General features: G+C 34.6%; 1 protein-coding gene across 2 annotated transcripts in view; it reads right to left on the bottom strand.

Moving 5' to 3' along the window:
* Positions 1 to 24,727, bottom strand: part of LOC119067757 (dorsal-ventral patterning protein Sog) — a 77,764-nt gene that overhangs the window by 2,764 nt on the left and 50,273 nt on the right. For both annotated transcript variants that reach the window (XM_037170889.1, XM_037170890.1), the window contains exons 2-7: positions 22,835 to 22,938; positions 17,207 to 17,339; positions 3,362 to 3,427; positions 1,285 to 3,099; positions 972 to 1,225; positions 715 to 915 (exon numbers count right to left, since the gene is read on the bottom strand). In XM_037170889.1, coding sequence (XP_037026784.1) covers positions 715 to 915; positions 972 to 1,225; positions 1,285 to 3,099; positions 3,362 to 3,427; positions 17,207 to 17,339; positions 22,835 to 22,938 — 2,573 coding nt within the window. The remainder of the gene's footprint in view (positions 1 to 714; positions 916 to 971; positions 1,226 to 1,284; positions 3,100 to 3,361; positions 3,428 to 17,206; positions 17,340 to 22,834; positions 22,939 to 24,727) is intronic.

Raw genomic sequence — 24,727 nt, 5'->3', positions numbered from 1 at the left:
CGCCCAGGACGATATTATCGTCTAGAATTTTTATTTTAAATAAATTAAAAACGATATTATCATCCTGGACGATATTATCGTCTCAAATTTAAAAAAATTAATAAATTAAAAACGATATTATCGTCCCAAAAATTATCGACCAGGACGATAATATCGTCCAAAATAACGATAAATTTGTTCAGAAAAAGAAAATAACGATAATATCGTCCAGCGGATATTTTCATCCAGGACGATATTATCGTCAAAAAAACGATATTATCGTTTTTTGAACGATAATATCGTTTTTTAGACGATAGTATCATCAAAAAAACGATAGTATCGTCCAAAAAAACGATATTATCGTTTAAAAACGATATTATCGTTTTTTTAAACGATAATATCGTCAAGAAAACGATAATATCGTCCTGAAAATATTTTAAAATTTATAATTTTAGACGATATTATCGTCTTGGATGAAATTTTTTTAGACGATATTATCGTTTTTTAGACGATAGTATCGTCTAAAAAACGATACTATCGTCTAAAAAACGATACTATCGTCTAAAAAACGATACTATCGTCCAAAAAACGATACTATCGTTTTTTAGACGATACTATCGTCTAAAAAACGATAATATCGTTCCTGACGATATTGACCGTGTAGTTATGTCGCCTCACCGAATTACTCCAAATATGGCAAGTAAAAAACTAAAGAAAAACTGAAAATTGACTTACTTTGCAGCGACACTTAATACACTTCTGTTCGCCATGTGACGGTAAAACGGGATGCCATTCCTGACCATTTTCGTATATCGTTTGAGCCACATTGCATCCTCCATTTGCCATAATTTCTTCGGTTGATTTGAGTGTCCCCTTTTTCGATCCCTGATCACGAAGCATATCGGAAGGCGTTTTGTCAGTATCGGACTGCTTGACCTGAAAAAAAAACATTGTAGAGAAAAAGCGTCTTACAGCAACGGGTTTGCACTTACATTAGGGCATTTCTTGCAACAAGCTTTTTTGTCTGGTCTAAATGCGACTTTCTCGGAACAATTGAGCGACGGACATTGCACTCGGTCACATTGAATTTCTAGTGTCATCGGATCACAAGTGCAAACAGCGCATGTGTCGTAGCCATTTGGTGGTAAATACGGATGCCACGATGAACCGGCCGAGTGGAATTGATCGCCCAGGTGACAACCGCGGCTTGACGATGTGTTAGTTAATTCCGTAATAGCATTTGAGCCTGCAAAAGTAAGTTTATTTAGTATGCTAATAGAACAGATTGCTTTCGTTGTAACTTACTCAAACACGATGGACAGCACTCGCCTGTTCGTGTTCTCTGATCTTCTGCTTTACAATTCAATGGCGGACATTTGAATGCTTCACACTTGACTCGGCCGTGAACGCAAGAGCACATGGTGCATTCCTCCAAACCGCTCTTCCATTGTTCACCCTCATCATAGAATCGATTGGAGTGATAACATTTTGTGTCGATGGCCGGTAGATGATTGTCGTTGTGATCGTTCGGACTGAATACGCTTTGCACATTGTTGTCCGTGTATATGGGGAAGCATTGACTGGGTATTTTCGTAGCTTTAAGCTTTCCTCTCAGTAGCACTTCGCCACGATCTTGCGATCGGATTTCCAGATAACAAACGCTGGTTTCTAGTTTGGCTAATTCATACGATGTCATTCCAAGAACGAATCCTTCGGAGTAGTGGCCCGAAAAATCTTCTAAAATTTTCCGCGAAATCGGTGCTCCTGGTGCTTCGATTGGAATTTCTTCCAATAGCAATTGGAATTTCTGTTGGTGGCTTAGGAATCCATTCAACGTAATTTCGTAGTGCAACGAACACTGATTGTCAACAGCTAACCAAGCCATTCCGATTAAATGGGCCGGAGTGTTTGGATCAATACGTTTGAGTAGAATTGGTTCGACTGAATCTCTTGCATCGGCGACTGGTCGCGAAATAAGTCGACCTCTAATGAGACTCTCGTCGTTTCGTGTAGCTACGTTGATAGCTAAATTTTCGGAGTACAGTGGCTCTAAGACACGTGGTCCTAATCGATCAATGATACCAACCGCGTTGTCAAAGCTCAATGATGAAGTCAGATCTTCTAGTTCAGTTTTACGTTTTACTCGATCATCGAGCAGTGTAATCAGAGGACTTTCCTGCAAATTCAAATCGTCCGTGTGTATGTTGTAAACCAATGAACCGTCTTTGTTTAGATACAGCCAGGCTAAGCCACTGCTTCTTGTTTTCGATTCAATGTTATGGGGAGCGAGTAATGTCTGAAACAATTCACACGACACTCTCGTCACGATATTTCCTTGAACTTTCAACGACGGATTTTTTCGAGATTCAATCGTCAGTACTAATTTACCACGAGTCAACAATCGCAGATCATGAGTGGACACTGGTGATGAGAATTCGATGATGTTGTAATCATGTGCGGGTTTCTTCACTTTAACAACATCCTCGAGAATAACTTGTTTCTTTTCCACGGATTCCAACCGAATGTTCAGCGGTACGTCAGCAATTTCATCGTGTCCGAACAGGCCATTCACCACCAATGTCATGTGAATAGATGATGTCGATCCGCTGCTGGTTGAAACAATTGCTGTACCTCCACTGCCAGACATCTGCTGCGGACTTGTGTCGGATGCCGGCTCCAATAAAGAACTAAACAGTTCGGTTGATAGGGCTGGATACTTTGAAATTTTGCCGGCAAGTGCAAGCTCAGCTTGATAATCTCCACCCCACAACAGTACAACATTTAGGAGTTCATCCTTCAATAGTTTTCGGTAATCCCTTGGAACGCGTCGCCAAACGCCACATATTTTACCAGTCGAATTCTGATAGACACTGAACGGACCACTCTGCGGTATAACCAGACTGTGCTCTTCCAAAATGTGACCGGTTTCATCCATAAATTGAATCATACGCGGTCGCATAATCTTATCGGACGTGTAGAATGAATAGTACAGGTTCTTTTTGTGGAACGTGAATCGTCCGGTTGCGACGATGTTCAACGGATTATTGGTGGAATAAACGGATTTTACTTCTTCACGTTTCAGGAAGTATGATGTTCGACCAGTTAGGAGTGCGCCAAAATCTGTTGATATTGAGTAAAATAAAAATGAAACATTTAAATTAAAACTTAACTCTTTTCCTGGCGAAAATACCATTACCATACAGAACAGTACATGAGACATTGCAGATTTTTTTTGCATTTTTTCTTCTCAAATTCGGAAGTGAAAATCGTCAGTTGATGTTATATTCAACAAAAAACCAGTGTACAACGTGTATAAAAGATGTCCGTGTATGGTAAATGGAATTCGTATAAAGTTTTTATTATGAACATCATTTTGACTTACGTTTCATGTTTCGTTCTTCCTCTTCTTGAGTAACTGGAGATGGGATGTCTTGAATGATGTCTGGGTCTGAAAATATTTTTAATGGAAAATGTTACATAATTTTCTGAATATTTTTCTTCTGCTCAAAACTTTTTTTTTTCTCGAAAAAAAAAGACAAAAATTTAAAAAGAGGACCAACGAATTAGTTTATCATTCAAACAATATTGAAAGAGTATTTTCATATAATAAAAAACGTATAAAATTAAAACGCACGCGTTTTCAGCAATAAATTAAATGTCGTTCGTTAATTTTTATAGATTTTTAAATAAAATTAATGAATATTTTCGAAGACATTTTCATTCTAACACTTTTTGTTTTACGATCGAAAATTTATTTTTAAATGATTATTTTGTATTTAATGTGATTAAACAACAACAATTTGATAACCAAACCGACGCGCAATGTAATTGGATAATTTATTTGATGGAAACTTTTAACCTTTTGATTTTTTTTTGCTTCTTCTTAAATGAAATTTTATTTAATTTTTATATTGTGTCGTTAAAAATAAAGTCTCGTTTTTTTTCTGGTTGTATTTAGTTCATATAATGTGTTTTGTCTGAGATACAGATTTACTGAGATGGAATTTTCAACAATTATTTTCAATTCGAAAACGTTATTGCCATTTTTTTCTTTTTTAATATGACGAAGAAAAAAATGCTCGGGCATTCAGTCATATACCAGATTTTTGACAATAAATTCCATGAATGATTATTTTGTTGATTTAAAAAAAAAATTGATGTAAATTTAGATTTTACAATCTCTGACAAATGTGAAAAAATCGACACCATCGTGTGTGTATCTCACAATGTAAGTAGTACATTTTTGGGATTATCAATCGAAAAGAGGAAAGAGATCTATCTGTGCCAGAAGCATCAAAAACATTTTATTTCATTTTTCTTATAAATCACTAAATTGACACGTCCCCGTTCTGCATTTAACTATTCGTATGACAAAATTATTCAACTCACAAATTTCGATCCTCGGATAACACACAATTAGTCTGCAAAAAAAAGTTGTACATCCGAGCCGAAACTGAAGTCAGCAAATACAATTAGCACCATTTCAATCATTTTTGTTTCTTTGACAACAACGTGAGGTAAAGCTCCTCAGCCGTTGAGTAAATTAAACTGATAAACATATGCGATTGGTGAAGAAGTAATGATTTGATGGCGATACTCTCACGTATACACTATTTGCATGAATACAACTGTTGTGAATTCTACGGGTGATCGAGTATTCTCTTTAAAATGAAAGTAGACGGAGTGGGCCGAGGTTCTTAAAAATCAGAATAAATACAACAGTGAAACGGGCTGGATGCCCTAAATATTTGTGTTTATTTTCAAAGTTATTCGTAGTCGCACCGAAGAAGAATCGAAAGCATCTAAAATTTTCGACAACAACAGTATTATCCTCAGTTTCGAGTAGAGCTGCTAGATATCCGATCTTATCGCATAGGAAGTTGTCGAAATGAGAGTGTGATTAACCTCGAATTTCATCATACTCAACAATTTCCAATCGCTCGAAAATCGCTCGAACGTGAAGTGAATTGAGTCCGTTGGGATCAAAAGGAGGTCTATTCCATCTGTCAAAGTGACGTTTTAAACGTCAAACATAAGAAATCTTTTAAGTTGTTAGTAATTTCGTTGATTTTTCTTAAATTGTTTTTCACTAATTGGATTTTTTAAAAAATAAGGAAGAATTAACGAAATTACCGACCGTTTTACAGAGTTTCTAATGTTTGACGTTTAAAACGTCACTTTGACAGATGAAATAGACCTACTTTTGATCCCAACGGACTCAATTGTGATGTATTACTTTACTGGAAAATACCGACAAATTTCCATTCTTCCTATGGACGCCCCCACTAAACCGCTATTCAATGTGCTCATAAATATATCGCACTTTCAACAGCAACCTAAAATCATAAGTATCATCGGACTGAATCGATTCTGAAAACCGTAAAAAAAAAAACAAAATGAAAAAAGGAAAAGAAATAGAAACGAGAACAACAAAAGACAACTTTCTGCACCTCTTGCTCACTGCACAAGAGCCACAAAAACTGTTCCAAAATCTTGATAACATTCGTTCGGTTAACACGTGATGCGGGTATAAAGAATTTAAATCACATCTTAAAATCGATTGCATTTCATGTTAAATACAATATATGAAACTTCTCTCGCGCACACCACAAAGCAATGAAAATGAATAAATACATATTTGGCATTGTTTTAAGCATAGACTCTAAGAGAAAACAAAACATTATGTATCAATAGTGGCATATTCCATAAAGCAATATTATATGGCTGCCAATGTATAAGCTAAAAGTAGCATTCAAGGGCGCGATGAACAGATTTGGATAAAACAAGGTCCCAGGAATAGATATCGAACTGTCTGACGAGTCTGGTTTATGGCAATAATGCTTAAATACTTGTTCCAAAGCATTTTATGCACAAAGCGGTATATTTGTTGCAAACAACACAAATAATGGAATAACTAAGTTTTGTGCATAATGTCGATATGGTTTTATTTTCTGTTAAACCTCTCCGTTTTGTATGCCATTTGAAATGAATTTTATTAGTGAAATGAGAATTATTCCACGAAGATGTGATTTACATTTTGTATGGACATTTATGGTTGGTTGTGTATTAAAGAAGCACAGGGTTATAAGGAATATAATATCGTAACATAGTCCACGTGAATTACAGCAGTAATATAGTGTCATATTTGGTATATATATATATATTGTAACTTCTCATACACCCGTATATTCAAGCCAATTGAACGCAACAACGTCCGACAGTATGAATGTTTCAGTGGAATGGTAGAGGAATTTTGGTAGTTTCTCGTTGGAAAAAGACAAGAATTTCATTGAATTCGTTTACTCATTATTGACAAACTAACAATAGAAGAAATATGAGATTGTTCAGATCAATTCATCAATTTCGATTGGTAATTCAATAATGTTCAGGGCATCTGTTCCAAAAAATATTTTCCTAAAACGTTGTCTTGAATTTTGTTTCAATTTTTAGCTTCGTATGAAAACTCTGACAAATGCGAAATGGTATTTGAAATAGGCTCTGTACAGTGAAATTTTTAGCCCCGTACAAAGTACTGGGGGCTTATAAGAACACCATGCCGTTTGTAACATGTGGAATTCGAAGCAGACGGTAAGGGCAAAGGTAAGGGTCTATGATTATAGATGACGAATCCACAATAAAAAAAATGTCTGTGTACACGATAACTTGAGTAAAGACAAGACAAAGGCAAGACCCTATATGAAAATGGGCATATTCCGGTCGACCACTCCTGAGCTGGGGCCCAATAAGTGTTTTAGGGTTTTTCGAAGATATCTACGGCATTTTAAACGCTACACTTGTAAGTGATATGTCAAATGAGAGGTATTTACAATACCAATCGACAAAAAAAAAGTCTATGGAAATTGGATGACCGACTCGTGAGTTCGAGCCCTTGATGTGAACCAGGTACAGGGCGCGAAGCAGTTTTTGCTTGTAGGTCGGCCAAATTTGAACGGATCTCGACTGTTTTTGCTTTATTAGATAGGTATTGAACGTACCAATCAGGGAAAAAAATTATGAAATTTGGTTGACCAGAGCGTGAGCTAGGTCCCTTGGAGTGAGCTCATATCCGGCTACTCGGCAGTACAGTGAACGTGGTGTATTTTGTCAATATCTCGAGTAAATTTTGACCGAATTTCATGAATTTTTTTGTGTTATAAAAAGGTATTAACGAATGTAAATCGTCACAACTACTTCCGGTCTCCTAACAAAATGGCTACCGGCGGCCATATTGGATTTTAGTAAACGTGATGTATCTTGGCAAAAATGGTACATAGCATGCACTTTTACAGACAGCTTATACAAAACAGCAACTCAACAATATTTTGTTCAACATCCTGACTCGGTAACCCTTTTTGCAAATTTAAATTTCTCAAATCACAATTCCAGTTACAATTCCCACACTGTCAAAGATTGAACACCGAAACTGAGAAAAATTTATGGTAATATAAACGTAGCTAATCATGTCGGAATAACTCCGGAAAGCTGGTTTACCTAATCTAATTGTGAATTCCTAGTGTTTATGCTTCTTAAAAATTCGTAAAAATTCAGCGAATTAGCCTATTTTGTCCGAAATTTACCTGTTTCTCTAATACGAATTAGTTTCACACCTTGCTCACCACAAAAAAAAAATTTGAATGAGTTTCCTTCTTAGACAACGTTTCCTTGCTATTTCCTGTTTTAATCTTCTTTTTTTTTCATTCTTTGACAAAAAAGGTGCGTTTTTTGTGTATTGTACAAACAACGCCGCCACACCAGACGTGTGTTATTCCAATCTCAAAGATATGTATTGCATTTATACAAACATATATGTTGCATTCGAAAAGAATTTCAAAAATTCTTTCTCAAATTAATGCACAAAAAAAGACCGAAAAACGTATGAATGAAGAATAATATTCGTTTTTCATAAACAAAATAATGAAAATAAATCTTTTATTGTAATTCATCAAAAATGCTTTGTTAAAGTCAAACATTAGGATGGTTTTTTTCTTCTCTTCTTTATTTTTTTAAGGTAGGAGAGTCCCTAGGTTATTGTGTAAAAGTGTGAAGATCGTATAATAACAACAAAACTAATGAAAGATAGGTTCTCGGAATGTGTTTATATTTTTCTTATTTTTATTATTATTTTTGTTATTTCGAAAATTCTTTGGAAAGTGTTTATTGGCCCTGTTCAAACTGAATTTAATTGTACCCTCATTGACATTTTTCGAAAAAAAAAAACATTTTGTACTTTACGGTTATGCAATAAAAGCGGGATGATTGTGGAAAAAAGCTGCGCCTAACGAAATCAATGTTCGACTTTTGTTTAAAGAAACAATCAAGAGGACAGTCAAAATATCAACCAAAACAAGATCATGATAGTCAACCTATCCATCCATCCATCCTGTGCCATTCAATTTTATACAACCCGTTCCATTTTTCTCAGCTCAGTGTAAGTCAAGATTTATCATCATAGCAGATGTTAGTAAAAAAAGGCGCAAATTTGACTTAGCATCTGATTAGCCTTTGATCATCATATCAAAGTTTGCCAGTAATTCGCGTAAAGATCCTCTTAAGAGTGATATCGCCAAATCTTCAGGTAACTCTGGGAACAAGCAGTCTCCGATTTTAATGAGTGATAGCTCGTTGGATTCGTCGTTCAATTCTAAGAAACACGTATCTTTCACTTTTTCTAGAAAAAATTAGTTTTCTGTGAAAAGCCTTCAAAAGTGAAGACATGTCAGAGGGTACCGAAAACAGATTTTCGGAAATAACTCAAGAAAGAATTGTTTTAAATTGTTGTAATGTTGTACGAATATCGGCCTTGGAAAGACCTACAGGTAGAGTTTACGCACCACTTGGTGCTAGTAGATCCACGAGAGTTACGACTAAAAATATAGTGAATGTTCGGAGAGTCCGCCTTCTCTGCAGCTTCGATGTTCCACGGAACTTAGTATGGGGTGTTGTAGCTGGCCTCACTCACTATCGTTGCACATATAAATAAACCGCTTGTTCTCCAATCACCTGAAGATTTGGCGATATCACTCTTAACATGTATTTAGGGATCATTATCTTTGATTGGAAAGATACCTCATCAATCTCTCGACCGTGTGAGATAATTATTGTTTGGTTAAAATTGTCAAAACTCGGATTTTGAGAGACAATTTTTAATGGAATTAATTCGTTATCGTAATGACGACACTCAGATACAACGCAACTGGAACAGGCGAGAGTTATCAGAGAACATTTTGACATATCGTCGCGCTGTCGCCTCAGTCCTTAGTGTAGTATGAAACCTCAAATAATGTGTATGCCAAAAATGTTGCTCATTGATTGGATCAGCAATTAATCCAAAAAAAAAAACATTTACCAATATCTCACCATTCAATCGTTGTACGTTTTTAGATTTATTTTTCGTTGTGGTCAATGTTAAGATAGATATTTGTTTTTTTTTTTCGTTGGTTGGTTCTTCTTTCGTTTTTCCAAATTATTAGTCATACCCACTTTCCATACGCCCCCCTAATCTGTCTGACAATGAACTGATCCAAGGTAAAAAAAATGATTATTTAAAAATTCTTTTTTTCTCTCTCATAAGCCATATTGATTATAGAAAATATATATGCTTCAGCATATGAAATAATAAATAATATTATTTTTATCTTTGCATCACTAATCTATCACACATGTAAAATTACATCGATAGGTAACGCATGTACTGTCTAATGTATACGTACGTTACGTACGTATAAATATTATATTATATGCATATATGAACGTACGTCCAGATATACAGATATACAGACTATGAGAGATAATATGGAAGTGATGTGAGCAAATATATTATAAAAGTGTATAAATATGTGAAAGCTTATTAAATTCAGTATATCCACACAGTTATATGTATATATATGGCAAGCCCACTTTGAATTTGAATTTATTTCGCTGTCGCGACTACAATATAAACTAATATTAGTCATGTCGCCCTGACGCTTATGAATAGTAAACAAAAAAGTAAGAGATGTTGCGCATAGATCGACGCACGCGGTTTTATTATATTTTTAAGATAATACTTACTGCTTTTTAATTCATTTTTTTTTTTGCTTATATTTGAAAATGAAATAAAATGAAGAAAAACAAAATACAGAAAATAGTGTGCCAACGATAAATGGGTTATCTGGTTTGAAATAATAGGTATATATGTATCTATATCCCAAGACATTCGTATACATATATAAAGCTGATATTGATAAAAAAAATTGTTTACATTTTTTTGAAAAATTGTTTTGATGACTTTTTTTCCTCTGTCTCTCTGTATAGTTTACAGACTATATAGAGTTTTAGATATACTGCGCCGTTTTGTGTAATAAGGAAATTGTTTGATTGAAATCGAACTATGTTTTGTTATAACATACATTCTATCAATTTTGATTAAAAGTACTGGAATATCATCGTATGTTATAACCCATACACATACATTGGGTAAGGCTTGCCTGTTAAGTATATAAATATACAAACAGTTAAAATAGAAATGAACCGCGAATTTTGTCGCCAATATTATTGTTGATCGATATTTACAATTTACTTGAAAATAAGTGTTTACCACTTGTGAATTTACTGTCTAATCGCGGCTGTAGTTAGAAAATAAAACAATTATTGAATGTTGGATTTAATCAATTGTTTCCCAATGTCTCCGAAATGATTATTTTATGGAAAAACATGTGTCATCGATAAATTCTCAAAACATTTATTTGTATATGGTCCCGACCGATAGATGGTCGGTCCAATTATAAATAGAGACACTTTCGCATATTGCATGTTTCATCTTATATGATTTATAGTTCGGAAAATGTATGCAAATGTATAGAGAGTGCGTGTGTGTGTGTGTATGCAATGAATGAATTAATATTTACAACTGTTGACACTAAATTAAAATGTGTCCGGTTTAGAAGTGCCATCGTTGGTAATTTAATCGCGAATAAACGATCGAAAAAAATAAATAAAGAAAAAATAAATAAAATTTAAAATCAGCACACACATCGTGTCGATAATTATTTTCCATATCGTCAATGTGCGCCTACACTGAAATCGCGCTGAAATTATGATTTATTATACATTGACCACATCATAGTCAAATAAAACACTGAGAAGTAAAATTTTAATTACGTGAAAAAAAAGTGGGTTTGACAGTCTATAATGTAATCTATCTTCGACTATTTTCATTTAATAATCTAATCAGCAACGATTTACCGGCGACCTTTTTTCTACTACTTCTTCGTTCCACATTACAAATTTAATATTCACTTCATTTAACCCATCAAACAACATTTGGCGGCCATAATCAATCAACGAGTAAAGAACTGTAGAATGCATTTAGCAATAAATTCCGCAGTAATCTTAATTTCGCTACTTCAAGTTTACTTATAACTTTCGAATGGATATGCTATTGTTTAATGGACTTAACGCGGCGATAAAATTCGTTATCTCGGAATTGTAATCACTCAATTCCATTATCTCCTCCGTTGAAATTTATACTCAAATTCGAAATTAGAAATTGTCTAAAGTCTAAGAATAAGAAACACCCAAAAAAATGGATCGACAAAAAAGAACCGCCATGCCCCACGTCTGCTGTCCATATTCGGCGTGCATTACATACATTACATAACAAACTGTCGTCCAACTAAAATAAAATATTCCACTACTTCGCACAATCAACGACGAAAATTCTGTACAACGTGAACTCATAGAAATTTAATCAACTTCAATTAATTTTTCATTGAACTCATAATAAATTCGCACATACTTGCATTACATACGTTGCATGTACAATACATACTAATAATATGAAAGTACAGACGAAAAATGTGTGTACACTGTACAGTTAATGTAACATACCTATCGGACAGACTATGTATGTAAAACACAGAGTTTGTGTGCAAAAATACACTTTTTATATGCATATGCATATGTACATAAGCTGCAACGATCCGATAGTGCAGTAGGTGCATTATACATTGAGCAAGAAAACTCGAAAATTGCATCTTGGTTCATTGATCATATTATATCACAGGGGTGTGTAACCTTAGAACAATTTTTATTGTCGCTGCCTTAGAACATTTTAGATTTTTGTGTGAATGTCGTTCAAAAACATCGACTCGTTTTTTAATTGTCTGAATGTTTTTAGTTTTCGGCAACAACGATTTTCTGTTAAAGTAACTTTTAATTGTCTTCGGTAATTGCCTGAAATCGATAGTATTTTACGACAATTTTCATGGTAAAGTGGTACACCCGTGTATTATATGGGTGATATGTAACACGGGTGTACCACTTTACCATAAAAATGGTCGTAAAATACCGTAGAAATACCATCGATTTTAGGCAATTGCCGAAGTCAAAATTAAAAGTTATTACAGAAAATCGTAGAAATCGTATTACAGAAATGAAACATCAAAGAAGTCAATTAAATTAAAGTCGATCGAGTAGGCTCAGAAAGTTGTTTAAGAGTGATATCGCCAAAACTTGAACCAATTTTGGTGAACATAAATACAATGGTTCGGCGATCCAGGCAAGCTATAGCTCGTTAGAATCGTCTTTCAATTCTAAGAAATAGGGATCTTTTAGTTTTTCTGTTAGTTTCCCATTTTCGGAGTGAACTCTTGAAAAGTCATAGCATGTCAAGGGGTGGTGAAAACAGTTTTTTTGTGATAGCTCAAGATAGACATGTTTCTAAAAGTAGAAAATTTGTAGGAATATAGGCCTTTGACAGACCTTCATAAAGAGTATAATCATCGGTATGGGCCGCCACCCGTTCTAGACTTATGACTCAAAATATGGTCAATGTTTGGTCAGTGCTACTGGCTTGCAACAGAATTTATCCGCGGAACTGACTAAAGGGTGTTGTAGCTGGACTTACCCTCTTTCATTCCACGTATAAAAAACCCCAGATAAGTTCTGTTGCAAGCCATAAAGTTAGTTGAAGTAAAATGTCGCTCCAGGAGACCCATATTTTTCAGTGTTTTCAACTTGTTTTTGGTCTTCAAACAGGCTGGAGCGATGGGAATGAAATAAACTAACTCAAAATTACATGTTCAGCTCGAAATTGTCCTGAACCGCGCGATCATTGGTCTTGAAAATGTTGCTTTCCTCCTTCTTCGTAGAATTTCTTTTACTTCGCAAAATGAACAGAAACTCAATTGCTTGCTACGAATATAGGTTTATTGTAAAGCAGAGATGCGCAGCGTTCGTTTACATATAAAAAACGTTATTTTACACACATTTCCATATTGTGTGACCTCTTGTGAAGCACAAATTACATCTTGAGTGACCATTTATTGACTGTAATTCCTACAAATTTTCAACTTTTAGAAACAAGTCTATCTTGAGCTATCACAAAAAAACTGTTTTCACCACCCCTTGACATGCTATGACTTTTCACGTGTTCACTCCGAAAATGGGAAACTAACAGAAAAACTAAAAGATCCCTATTTCTTAGAATTGAAAGACGATTCAAACGAGCTATAGCTTGCCTGGATCGCCGAACCATTGTTTTCAAATTGGTTCAAGTTTTGGCGATATCACTCTTAAATAGAGCTGCTGTACGAACAATTAGATCAGAATAAACTGGAACGTTAAACGGGCGACAGCCCTAAGCAATGTGTTTATGTCTCAACGGTAGTCTAAGACAGCGGTTACTGGAACTGCATGTACAGGGAACCAATGTTGCTACAAACAACATCGGCCAACCGGCAATCAAAGATAAGAGACGATGTAAAATTCTCAACAGCGATAACAAAAATTGTTCTAAGTCACACCACTGTCCTGTATGTGTGACAACTGACTAGATATCGTTTTGAAGTCACTCCGACACGATAGGATTATTTTTTTCTCTTCTTCTTTTTGTTAAAGCTTTGTTGTTAAATCGGGGGGCCCTACCACCGAAAAGAATTGTCACCGTGACAAGAGAAAGAAGAAGAAGAAGACAACGACGAAAAAAATGTATAGTATATAGCGGTACGCCGAACCGAACTAGAATTAGTAATAAGGATCCTTTCAACTATTATTTCATCAAACAAATTAAACAATTATTAATGGTGTTTACTTAAAATATCATCACATATTTTTTATGTTCCCAAAGTATATTATATCCTACGTAGATAGTTGAATGTAACAACAACCATTAATATATATAGTGTGTTGTATATGTGATACAACAAGAAAAAGTATATACAACCAACAATATTGTGTGTATAAAAAATGTGTTTTCACACTTTTTTTTCGTTCGTGTTTTTCTGTTTTATTTATTAAAAAAGATTTTCATTTATCATGCAAGTATATGTGTTTATGTGTATTTTTTTTATATACAATTTTAGCACATCTATTTTCAGTTTGGCTTTGTTAAAAGACGGGAGAATATATCTCCTCAACACACCAAAACGATTCAGTTAATGTGTTTTAATATTTTCCGAGACATTTTCTGTTTCACGCAGGAAGTGTAAATTTTGGAAAACAGCCAGTTTATAATTTGCTCTTTTTCATAACACACTTTGTTCACATACAATTTTGTAGTCACTATTATTAGGGTGTCCACAAATTGCATTTGCACGAAAAAGAAAAGAGTGAGACAGAAAAAAAAAATTGAAAAACTTTGTCTACCGTTGCATGTCAATCAAAAATTACTGCTAAGGATAATTAATAAACCATCAACTTTCCGAATCAGGACTAAAATAGGAACAGATGAACATTTAAGCGACCTTATGATTAAAAATGCAAAAAGAGCATCGATTGAAATTCCCGTTGAAAAATGATTGATTGATCATATAATTCTACTACATTGCAGATAAGAGATAAGGATTTGGACACTGATCTTCAGATGATAAAAGAAATTCGAATTTGAATCAATTAACAATTGTTAATCGAAAATTTGTTTCAATTTGCATTGCAAAACTCCGTTAAAACGGAATGAAAGTATTTAAGGCTAGGAATAGGTCGTCCTCGGTCAGAAATAAGGTTAACCTGAAATATCAGGTCAGGTCAGGTCAAGTAAAAAAAACAAACCTGACCTGACCCTGATTTTATCAAACCTGATTTTACCTGACCTTACCTGTTCGACCCGTTTGATCTGTTTCTACGACACTGAAGAAATATCCTTAAGTTTTGTAATAGAAGCTTAAAAGCAGAGTAATTGGGTTACACCGGACATTGCAGGGTGATTCGGCACATGAACAAGTTCCTGCGATCTAGAAGACGAAACGGTTGCACATATAACATCCGGTTATCCCAAATTTGTTCAACTAAGTCACAGGATACTTGGAGACTATGAGGTAGCTCCTTCAGAAATTGCCGCAATAGGACCTAACGTTATAGACAGCCTTCTTCCTAGCGGCAATAGGAAAGCCACAATGATTTACGTGATGACTGGTAAAGGAAACAAAGGATCGACAGATCGGTGTTTTGAGATCCTCCACGGATCGTCCCAACCTAATAAATCTAAAATTGGGTTTCATGGAATAATTTTGGTAACGACTTCTTCTTCACTTTACTTTTGCATACGACTATTGTCTGCAAAATCTTTCCTGCTTTTTTGGTCATTGTGACTTTCAGAGCCAGCGTTAAATGTTTAATTTAAACCATTACTGACGAGATGCATTTCCGCTGATCATGTTAAGGGTCACACATTTTATTTCTTGTGTCAGCCCCGCCTATCGACAGGACTTGTCTCGCCATATTGTTTTCATCGCGAGAATGGACTTCAGCGAACCAGTCGTTTCTCTAATTTTTTTACTTTGTCGACGATGGTTTCTTCAATGTGCAACGTGCGTTGCCTCAGATATGTAATTGGTAACGACTTATAATTTTCACAAAATTATCCATGACTCAAGACACATATGGCTAATTCCATGATCTATCTAGTGAAGAACGAAATAAGGTCTTGAAGTAGCTCGCTATCGGTAGGACTTTTCTTAGAGCAACATACATGGAACTTTATATGATATACTAGTGAACCGCTTTCGAATGAACCAAACATGCTCTAAGAAACGATCAATGGATTTCGAGATATTTTGGTTTAAACTGTGTTAGTCACGGGACAGGAGTGATCTCCAACCATGGTATCAAAGTCATACTGTCAGCTCTTTACCATCATCTCTTGAAATACCTGGGGGCTGTACACTATATTTGGAACACCTGTATGAGAGAAGTAAAATATCAGGTCAGGTCAGGTCAGGCCAGGTTTTTGAGATTCAGGCTTTTCAGGTTTCAGGTCATTCCAAAATTTATCAAATCAGGTTCAGGTCTGATCAGGTTTCAGGTATTTTCAGGTCAGGTTCAGGTAAACCTGACCTGTTCCGAGCCTTATTATTCACACATCAGAAAGTAGGAAAATGTTTGAACGTGTGACTAAATTTGGAATGAAAATCGATCATACATGGCATCACAATCAAAACGTAACAATAGTGGCTACAAAGAATGATAGAAAAAAAAAGAGATGCAAAAACAGAAAATTCAACCTATTGTTGCAATCAACTAGCGAAATTGAGAAAATTATTGTGCGACCTGCGTTTATTTGAAAATTTAGTCAATGCAAATGAACCGAATCGTCTCACATTTTATTTCCCGTATAGCCACCCTATAAGTCAGCATTTATAACCGATTCATGTATGAATAGTATACACATGACATTATTGTATAGTATAATGTATAATGCATACAGTTAGTGCGTACATTTTGTTATAATAGAGGTCTTCGGTGGTAATTTGACATATTGTGGCCAACAGAAATTTAATTAATAAAAACATATAATTACAGCCATATAAATTGAATGAAAATGTAGGCTATGTTGTCTATAATAATTAAAATTATCTGAGAGACGAGCAATATTCTGAAAAGCGTGTTGTATTTCTGTTGTTAAATACATAAATTTTTGTTGATTTTTCTTCTATTTTAAATGAAAAATGTAGAGTGAATTAACACAGATTTTCTCTTTTCACATTTTAATAATGTTGTATATCCGAACGTGCCCGGCTGAGTCATAAGTGTTTTCAATTAACCTTTTACAAAGCGTATCACGGTATAATCGTTTCATCTATTAAAGGACTGTTTCAACTGTTTGCAGTTTGCTACAAATAGTATCATTGACCACTTCGATTTTAGCTTTAGCCGTTTCTGCAAGGCTTCATGATAATATGCAATTCGAAGAATGGTTAAACTCGACATTCTAAAAAATACCACAAAAATGTGTATCATTTTATTTACTTACTGTATAAGTCTCCCGGACACACTTTGCAACATCTTCCCGGCAGCTGTACAGGTTCGTCGCATGTAGCCTTTGGGCATTCACTTTTTATGTTTCGACATTGTACTCGGGCAACAATTCTTCTTCGTTTGGTTACCTGTAACAGAAATTAATTTAAAAAATTATTATTGTGAATTTCAGACACTTCCACAAATTCAAATAAATGCTGAAAAAATTAATTGAAGCTCTTATTCTCTCTCTGTCTCTCTCTGCCTCTCTCTATCTCTGTGAGTATCATGTTATTTCATAGGATATATGTGTGAACGGTGTCGCTTTTAATAAATATTACTGACTAGGTGAGAAAAAATTAAATTAAATAAACCGGTGAACAACAATGTACGAGAGTGCAATAAAAATGTTTTAAATGTGTATACTAGTCCCACGATTGTCTTAACCGAAAAATTTCTTAGAAGTAATGAAATCTTTTTATATATTAGTTTAAAAAAAAAAGTTTCCTATATTCAGCTCTGTGACTCAATCTAAAGAAATTTGGTTGGTTTCGTAGAACCAGCTAGCCGTTAAATGATTAGAACATTAATAAAACGTCTCTACGAGACCGTTTCGTACCTAACGTTCGTTGAAGTCTTTTCGAAATATTCTGCATTTCTACGAAGTTTTTTCTTTCCGAATATCTACTACGATAATTTGTAGGACATTCTTTTACCGGTGCTTTTATAGTCATAGTAATCTACAAAAAAAAATGCAGTTCGATGATTCAAATTTATCGATTGAGTTTTAATCCTCACAGTACCGGACTGGCTCGAAAAAGCCCATCGGGGGCTCCATGCAACTCAATTTAAAAAGGCCCACAAATTAAAAATTCCCATACAAAAATCCAAAAGGCCCATCGGGAATTCCCCGAATTCACCATATGGCCAGTCCGGGCCTGAATCCTCACTTTATTCCATCCCGAGTCAAACAGTAACAACAGAAGAATGGGAACTCGGAATCATTTGTCCAGTGTATAAGAAGTGTGACAAATTGGAATGTAGCAACTACAGAGGAATTAATCTATTGAACACAGCGTACAAAACATTTGCGGATATTTTACGGCAGCGTCTCATGGCGTATTCGGAACCAACAACTGGATAATACCAGGGTGGATTCCGCAACGATCGCTCAACAACAGACCGGTTGTTGAGCATCAGGCAGATCATGGAGAAATGCCAGGGCCGTATCTAGATGGGGCGCAGGGGGGGGCGACGCCCCTCCTAGCGAAGTCATTTTTTCATTTTTTTTTTAATTTTTCACATACAAAATAATTTTTTTGGACCTTGCGCCCCCCCCCTAGCGCACTCAGATTTTGAAGTCTGGCTACGGCCCTGAGAAATACAGAGAGTTCAATGTTGCTCTACACCATTTGTTTGTTGATTTTGTAACGGCATATGACAGGGTTTTTTCGGAGGAAACTATGGAATGCGATGGTGGAACTTGGCTACCCCAAAAAACCTGTCACATGTGAGAGCCAAGGTCAGAATTGAGTTACAAACAAATTTTTTTTTTATTTTTTATCGATGGAGAACCTAATTATAAGACACTTTGTCTCGCATCATATGCCAAAAAAAGTTAAAACTTTTTTTATAAATCATTTTGAAAGTCACTAAAAACACGAAAATTCGAATAGAAATACAGTATGTCATCAAAAATGTTTGTATTTCGATTCGAATTTTCGTGTTTTCAGTGACTTTCAAAATGATTTATAAAAAAGTTTTAACTTTTTTTGGCATATGATACGAGACAAAGTGGCTTATAATTAGGTTCTCCATAGATTAAAAAAAAAAAAAAATTTGTTTGTAACTCAATTCGGAACAATCTATCTGATACCTTTGAAGCCTTAGATGGAAAGATGCAATTGAGTCTGATCTAAAAGTATTAAGAGTGAACGAGGGGTGGTGCCCGCCTAAGTAAGTAAGTAAGTAAGTTATTCCATCCCGAAATAGAATTAGATTATTTTTTATGGTCATTTAAATACCCATGGACTTTACTTCGCTAACATTTTATAGGTGCACAAAATGTTCATTTTAAAGCTTTTACGGAAAAAAGACGCGTGCGACATTCTATACAATCTACTTAAATCCAATCTCTCGACATGACTTTCGCTTTTAAAAATCAATTATTTATAAATTATAAGTTAAGTTAATAATAAGGAACGCTTATCAACCGGTGTCAATAATATATTGTCGGCCCCTTTATGTAATTAACTGTAAAACCATAAAACAAAATCGCAAGCTCAATATGGTCGTTATAATAATAACGTATGTTCACACACCAAAAAAAAAACTTTGATAACAGAAACAGCGCGCAAATATTTCGTTGAACCATGCTTACATGTAATATAATTACGTTTTTTTTTTATATCTGCAAATGCATAAATTTTAATTAAGATAGCATTAAGTTACTGACGCCTATTTATAACAATAACAAAACAATATCCCAAGGCGCCTCTTTTATCGCAATTTAATATAACCAGAGTGAAGAAACAGACTTGAGAGAAGAATAAAAAAAAACCGATTCACCACACCAATAGTCGGATACCCTAACAAACACCGGCTCACGATTGATGTTATTCAGTATAATCTGTCTTTTTGCACAGGAACATAATAAACAAATTAATTAAATTATTGGTTTCACATGATTCGGTATGTTTTACAAATAAATTAAAGTTCTGTTACTGAATCATCAGTTGATTGGTGACAATGAATCGAATTGATCGGACGTTTAGACCGTTTAACCGTTTGATAATATGCAATGCAAATTATGTTTTGGCAGACTGTAATAAATGTTTCGAATGAAATAAATTTTTTATTTTTACAATTAATGTGAGCGCGTGTACGTCCAACAATTTTGTTGCACAGAAATCGAAATACCTTCTAAAACACACATTAATTCGAGCGAATATAAAAATATAACAAAATAACAAAACTTAATGTTAAACATATAAAAATGAATTAGCGAAAAATGACTGTGGCAGTGGTATCGCTAAAAAAAAACTTTTTATTCATTTTTTTTTCTTCCTTAGTTCAAGCAATTCGATCGATTTTTTTTTTCGTTCAAAAAAAATATTTTATATGACATGTTTTATAGAATTATGTTCGTGGGATAGCCGCCAATAACAAAAGAAAATTATTGGCGCCTTCAATTTGTAAAACATTGTTAAAAAGTTAAATGAAGAAAGTATCGCGTATACGGTTGTTAGGAATCGGCGCGTTTCGTAAGTTTGTGATATGGGTCCGATATATAACATGACTTTCGTTATATTCTTGCTGCAACAAAGTTTTTTTTTTCGCAAATGAAAGTGATCAATAAAAAAGCACACTTAAGAGTCAATTCGCTAATTCTTCAGCCAAATTTTGAATTTCTGAAACAAGCTCGCGCCGATATTATTGAGTTATAGCTCATTCGATTCGTCGTTCAATTCTAGCGAGGGGTTGTCTGCCATTTTTTCTCAAAAAAATCCAGTTTTGGTGTAATGTGTCTACATGTGATGTGATGTCAGAGGGTGTTCAGAACACTTTTTTAGCAATAACTTGAGGAAGGAGTAACACAAAAAGTTGAAACTTTGTAGGATTGTTGGCCTATCCACGGCCAACCGTTTGAGCCCACTCTGACTTCCGCACGCGCCACCCATGGCCATCCATCAATCAAAGTATGGTCAACTTTCAAATAGTACTGTACTTCTGCAACATCATTGTTCTGATAGGTGAACTACATATTATGGTAGCTGGCTTCAGCCTCTATCACATATCAAAAATTTACCACAGAAGTTTTGTGTTGCAGGATTTGCGGACCATTTGAAAAAAAGTTGACCTTTACGGCTGGAATAAAAGAGTAAATTTGAACAAAATTTATGTCCAAAATGGTTTTTTTTATTAGTAACGTGTCTGGGGGACAGGGCCCATAGCCGATCGATTCCGAGTAACTCTTTTCGAAAAATATCCATTTTCATACATTTTGCTCATAGCTGCAAACGGTCGGCCGTAGATAGACCAGCAATCCTACAAAGTTTCAACTTTTTGTGTTACTCCTTCCTCAAGTTATTGCTAAAAAAGGGTTCTGACCACCCTCTGACATCACATCACATGTAGACACATTACACCAAAACTGGATTTTTTCGAGAAAAAACGGCAGACAACCCCTCGCTAGAGTTGAACGACGAATCGAATGAGCTATAACTCAATAATATCGGCGCGAGCTTGTTTACCAAGTGGCTGAGAAATTGGCGAATTGACTCTTAATTGACAACGACAAACAGGACAAAAGGATTTGAGAACTTTTAAAATGAATAAAGACGGAAAAAAAACGAAAAAAAAAATCATCCAAGAAAAATGATGAAACATGATACCGTACCACCAAGACACTATACGTTCTGTTAACAAATTAATCCCGATGTAAAGGGAAATCTTTTTGATCTTCTGTACGACACACAATCGAAAGGAGTGTGGAGTCGAATTACATATCTAATCGAACACTGTAATAATGTTCCTTGCGTTAAAAAGCTTCTGTGTATAATATGAAGAAGAAGAAAAAAAAAACAAACAAAAAGATTTTTCCATCAAAAGTCGAAGATTCAATGATTGTTAAATTGTTCCAAAATCAGAAAAATGTTTCGTGTACGTTTAAAATTCCATGTTTAAAACTTTACACCGAAAAAAGAAAACAATTTTGTATTCTTGTAGCCGCTTAATGCGTATTGATTTCAAAATGTTAAGAATATATCGCGTAAAATAGTGTAGATGGACGTGACACAAACATTAGTTCTGTCTTCTTGTTTTGTGGTGTATAAAAATACTCAACTTTTTTTTTTCATCTTACGAAGAATACATGAAATTCAATTCTTTTACCAACGAATTCAACTTTTTTTCTCCAAAATTTTCGTTTGAAGGCAGAATGAACTTAAAAAAAAAATTATATTTGAGTATGACATTCGGAGCAGGAGAGTGTTTTTTAAGCCAAAGCGTAAGAATGTGGAATGGAATTTTATTTTTTATTAGATTGGAAAGGCGTTTTTTTTTTTCTGGTCGAAACTTTCATGTCTATCGGAAAATAGAGCTAATATTTCACAGATTCTTTTTAATAAAACTATTAAGTGGCTTATTTATTGCGATTTTTTTTATTAAATATTATGACAGATGGTCGTGAACAGATAATATATGATTTGTCGTCGTTTTCTAAAGTCCATTTTCTCTAGTCAACCGTTCTCTAACTTATAATCTATTTATTAGATGTTTTTAGTATGTGTGACGTCGATCTCATTTTTTATTTACTTGGCAAAGATGCCAACATTAAATTTTACGGAGAAAGAAAAAAATATCCAAGGATTAGCAAACATTTTTTTTTTGCAAAATTAAAATTTTGCAAAAGGTGAAGCTCACTGTAACATACGAAAATCATAACACGTGTTGCATAAGACACACATTTTATTCATTTTTCTCGTCTGCTCAAATCTAATAATTCATTTTAATTATGAATCACTTTTTGCGTTGTATTTAAATATTTTTTTTTGCTATCGGAAAATTTTTGCTAAAGAATTTTTTCTCTCTCTCTCTCTCTCTCTCTTCTTAGGTGTATTATAAGCTATGAGTCTATACTTACAGGTACGCATTCGCACTTCAGACAGTACATTACACCGAATGGTGGTCCTAAGTCGGCGAACCATGTTGAACCCAGTTCTTTCAGGGTCTTTCCAAATTGACATTCTGAAACAAGAAGAAGAGAATTTTTCTGTTAAATTTTGTGTGATCAGAGAGCTACGCAACAAAAAATATCGATTATCAATTCACAGATCTATCGATAAAATTTAATTTAATTGAATGAATAAGAAACGTTATCCAACGTTATCTGAAATAGCGTGTAATACATCTCTTCCCACCAAAAAAAAAAAACAAAAATTGTTTACTCTAAATAAATATAAATTTTTTGATAAAAATATTTTCACGTGAACTACAGTAACCAACCCAGTTAACATCAGTCCATTTTTTAAATGTGATGCTCCCTAGTAATGTACATTTTATGTACGTAAAACTTAGCGCTCTATTTTTTGGACATTAACACGTTGCCGGTTATTGTGACTTGTCAACTATAGGCACACCGGAAAGTGCTAAGGGAGTCGAGGAATATCTCCAAATAAATTTCAAAAAATCAAAAATTTGACTTGATTTTTATACATTTATTTGGAGGTATTCCTCGACTCCCTTAGCACTTTTCGGTGTGCCTAAAGTGCCTGCTTGAGCATTATCCCCTACGTGTTAAATGAGGACTTAATTTATATTAGAATTTGTAAAACGTTTGATGTGATTTGGTTGTACATCTAATGTACAAATTACCGATTGCCAAGTATGTCCTTCGGTATGTGTACATCTTATGTACAAATTACGGATCACATTGATTGTACTGTGGAATGTGTACATCTTATGTACAAATTACCGATTGCCACGTATGTGCTTCGATATGTGTAAATGTTATGTTCGAGGCTATGTCTGTGCTTCGGTGGGTGTACATATTATGTACAAATTACCAGGTACAATATTTGTGCTACGGTAGGTGTACATCTAACGCACAAATTGTCGACTACGACTTTCCACGATTTTCTTCTAGTTTTTAAGTATTCAACTGAATGTTAGGTTCTTTTTAAATAAAAAAATCTTTGACCCGTCCGAGATTTGAACCGCCAACCTCTGGTTGATGAGCCAAAAGCGTTATCAACTCTGCCACGGAGAGTTGTATGTAGAATCGCTTTAATTAGAAATAGCTGAGCATTATTTGTACTAAATAGCCTCAATACAAACAACACACACTCTACGGATAATAGCGGCAGAGTCAAAATGACCCAAAATTATATCGGCTAAATTCGAAGTTTACGACTTGTTCATTATCAAAAATAAGAGGCACCTTCCATACATCACTTTTCGATTGGACCACAGGAACCACCTGGAACCACTTGCAAAAATCAAGCAAAATTTCGACTCTGCCGCTATTATCCGTAGAGTGTGTGTTGTTTGTATTGAGGCTATTTAATTTGTACATTTTATGTACCTTCCTCATAGAAGAATATTTGAATGGTTTCTGGTTTCTTTTTACAAGACCTGTTCAAGAGTTCTAACAATATATGCCGAAAAGTACATAAAATGTGCATAAAAAATGTTCAAATGATGCTTCTCCAGATATAGACTTATATTCACACTATGACCATCTTTTATACAAGTCTCAGTGGTCTAGTTCGTCACGCGTTTGGGTCATAACCCAGAGGTTCGTGGTTCAAACCCCGGTCTCGTGTCAAGGTAAATTTTTCTTTAAAAAAATTAATGGTTCTAGTTCTCTAATTTCAGCACACACACACACAAGCACTTCGAAAAACTTGGTGAAAATAGTGGAAACTCAGGAAAACTAAGAAAACTCACTCCATCACAAAAAATGTACAAAAGTTGGCAAGAAATAAGAAAGAAATTAGAAGAAAAATTATTTTTAAGAATTTAGTTGATTTATCGT

Source organism: Bradysia coprophila, assembly GCF_014529535.1.
Source record: "Bradysia coprophila strain Holo2 chromosome X unlocalized genomic scaffold, BU_Bcop_v1 contig_128, whole genome shotgun sequence".
Taxonomy (NCBI): domain Eukaryota; kingdom Metazoa; phylum Arthropoda; class Insecta; order Diptera; family Sciaridae; genus Bradysia; species Bradysia coprophila.
This window is presented reverse-complemented; position numbering and strand designations above follow the sequence as displayed.